This window comes from Dendrobates tinctorius, unplaced genomic scaffold (genome assembly GCF_039654945.1).
Source record: "Dendrobates tinctorius isolate UK_male_01 unplaced genomic scaffold, ASM3965494v1 ptg000017l, whole genome shotgun sequence".
In the NCBI taxonomy this organism is placed as follows: domain Eukaryota; kingdom Metazoa; phylum Chordata; class Amphibia; order Anura; family Dendrobatidae; genus Dendrobates; species Dendrobates tinctorius.
This window is the reverse complement of record NW_027361685.1, coordinates 4830912-4833959: the sequence shown is the minus strand read 5'-3', so window position 1 is coordinate 4833959 and position 3048 is coordinate 4830912. Positions and strand designations below refer to the sequence as shown.

General features: G+C 40.4%; 1 protein-coding gene across 1 annotated transcript; it reads right to left on the bottom strand.

Moving 5' to 3' along the window:
• Nucleotides 1–555: 555 nt before the first annotated feature.
• LOC141082254 (uncharacterized) lies at nt 556–2718 on the bottom strand. The gene has a single exon (XM_073566193.1). The coding sequence runs from the start codon at nt 2141–2143 to the stop codon at nt 914–916; it is 1230 nt and encodes a 409-aa protein (XP_073422294.1). The 5' UTR covers nt 2144–2718; the 3' UTR covers nt 556–913.
• Nucleotides 2719–3048: the final 330 nt, after the last annotated feature.

The window sequence follows — 3048 nt, the reverse complement described above, 5'->3', positions numbered from 1 at the left end:
GGCGCTATAGAAATAAAATTTATTATTAATAAAGTACGACCAAAAGCTCGTATCTGCACCAAAATGGTCTCCATTAAAAACGTCAGCTCGGCACACAAAAAATAAGCTTTCACCCAACCCGAGATCATGAAAAATGGAGACGCGACGGGTATCGGAAAATTGCTCAATTCTTTTATACTTTACCTAATAAAGAGGAGTTATTTTTACTGATACAGCGGGTATGGAAAGTATTCAGACCCCTTTAAATTTTTCACTCTTTGTTTCATTGCAGCAATTTGGTAAATTCAATTTCATACTATCTATTCCTGACACTGGAGTGGCTTATAAACCTCTGAAGTATATAGTTTGAGGTCTGGGATCTGCCAATATGTGGCTAGTTTTCTGACTGTTTCAGATAACATGATACATGATTTTAGTTTTTTTGGTCTAGTCTCGCTTGAATATAGGTCAATATTAAATAGTCTCCTGATGAGTCACCTTTGGTGAGGACGATGAAACCCATAGAAATGAGAGGCTTGGAGAGTGAGTGTGTAAATGTCACCTCACCCTATATAATGAGACATGGGGTATATGTTTTTTCTATTAGTCACTTTCTGACTAACCTTCAGGGGGTGAATTATAGGTATAGTTTTATATTTGGAATTAATAAAGTTTAGTTTTATCCTTTTGTCAGCAAACATGAGGAATGACAAGAGACAACCCTTTTAAAAAGATTTTTATTTTGGTTAAAACTATTCCAACATTATGAACATAAAAAATTCTTCTCCCCTATGTGACGTCTCTGATGTATATTAACAGTTGATTTCCAAGTAAAATATCTCTCACATTAAGAAAATAAAAATAGCTTCTCCTCTGTGTGAATGCTCTGATGGCAATCAAGAAGCACTTTCTGGTTAAAATATTTCCCACATTCTTAACTGGAAAATGGCTTCTCCCCTGTGTGAGTTCTCTGGTGCTTAACACAATCTGATTTATTGCTAAAACATTTCCCACATTCTGAACATGAAAAAGGCTTCTCCCCTGTGTGAGTTCTTTGGTGGGTAACACAATATGATTTATGAGCAAAACATTTCCCACATTCTGAACATGAAAAAGGCTTCTCCCCTGTGTGAATTCTCTGGTGGGTAACAAAACTTGATTTCTGTGCAAAACATTTCCCACATTCTAAACATGAAAAAGGCTTCTCTCCTGTGTGAGTTCTTTGGTGGGTAACAAAATATGATTTATGTGCAAAACATTTCCCACATTCTGAACATGAAAAAGGTTTCTCCCCTGTGTGAGTTCTCTGGTGCTTAATACAATCTGCTTTATTGTTAAAACATTTCCCACATTCTGAACATGAAAAAGGCTTCTCCCCTGTGTGAGTTCTTTGGTGGGTAACAAAATATGATTTCTGTGTAAAACATTTCCCACATTCTGAACATGAAAAAGGTTTCTCCCCTGTGTGAGTTCTCTGGTGCTTAATACAATCTGATTTATTGTTAAAACATTTCCCACATTCTGAACATAAAAAAGGCTTCTCCCCTGTATGAATTCTCTGGTGGGTAACAAAACTTGATTTCTGTGCAAAACATTTGCCACATTCTGAACAGGAAAAAGGCTTCTCCCCTGTGTGAGTTCTTTGGTGGGTAACAAAATATGATTTATGTGCAAAACATTTTCCACATTCTGAACATGAAAAAGGTTTCTCCCCTGTGTGAGTTCTCTGGTGCTTAATACAATCTGATTTATTGTTAAAACATTTCCCACATTCTGAACAGGAAAAAGGCTTCTCCCCTGTGTGAGTTCTTTGGTGGGTAACAAAATTTGATTTTTGTGCAAAATATTTCCCACATTCTGAACAGGAAAAAGGCTTCTGCCCTGTGTGAGTTCTCTGGTGGGAAACACAATTTGATTTCTGTGCAAAATATTTACCACATTCTGAACATGAAAATGACTTCTTTGCTTTAGGATCAGTTTGTTTTTTATTGCCTCCTTTGTGACTTTGATTTCCCTTAGTAGTCAGTAATGAATCAGAAGATGGAACCTGTTTCATAGGATCAGATGACAGATCTTTGCTGTGAATGGATGATGATATATCTGGACTAACAGCAATCCCTTCAGTTACATCTTGTAGGATTTCAAGATCATCAAATTTAAACATTGAAGATGTCAGCTGTCCCTCTGATCTTCTGGTACAGTCATCTGCTAAGATAAAAAACAATTATTTTTTAATAAAATATCCTTGAGTTTTATATTTTTGAACATTTCTACTTAAACTGTCCATAAATGGCAAGCTATGTGTTAGGCGTCGAGTTTCTGCCCCTGCACAGGAGGGAACTCGAGCCTTGCCTTCTGTTGTTTCCCATTCCTCTCCAGCCGGAGAGGAGGCTGCTCTGCAGAGACGTCGGTCCCAACGCCTTGCCCAGGCTAATGCTAGGTGTCTGGTTGCTCCTTTTGGCTCTACTATTATATCATGCGTGAGTCAGCAGCAATCAGACGCTCCTGGGACTAAGTCCTGCTTTTCCCCTACTGAGCATGTCCGTGGGACGACTTATCATTGGAGGTTGGAGGTCACATGCTCAGGTCCTATTGCTGCTCCGATTGGGCCACCAGGAAGGTCTCTGAAGGCTGCAGTTATAAAAGGTTCGCATGGCCACCCGGCCATGCGCTAATATAAAGACTTGTAGCTAAGTGGTATGTTTGATGATGAATGTCTGACTGGTGAATGTCTTATTATATTTCCCCTTCCTTTGGTATGCATGTTGTTAGGGCTTAGGGTCTTTGAGTCAGCACCGAGTACTGGCACTGCCTAGTGCCGCAGTGCTCTCAGCTCCATCTACACTTTAGCACCCGAGGGCGCCATTCAGCACACGGCACCTCGGTACCGCATTACCACAGCGTCTGTCAGAGCAGCGTTGTGCGCAGTTAGTGTGCTTTCCAGCTCTAAGCTGAGGCTGGTTAGTGGCGTCCGCCAGTGCGGCACTGTACATACTCTGTGCGGTAAGCAACTGGCTGCTGCACCCTGTGACAGTTTACAGGGCACAGCGTACCTTAAGGGCATAGCCC

Excerpts from the sequence above, each read along its gene's own strand:
- LOC141082254 (XM_073566193.1), bottom strand. The coding sequence starts at position 2,143 with ATGTTTAAATTTGATGATCTTGAAATCCTACAAGATGTAACTGAAGGG.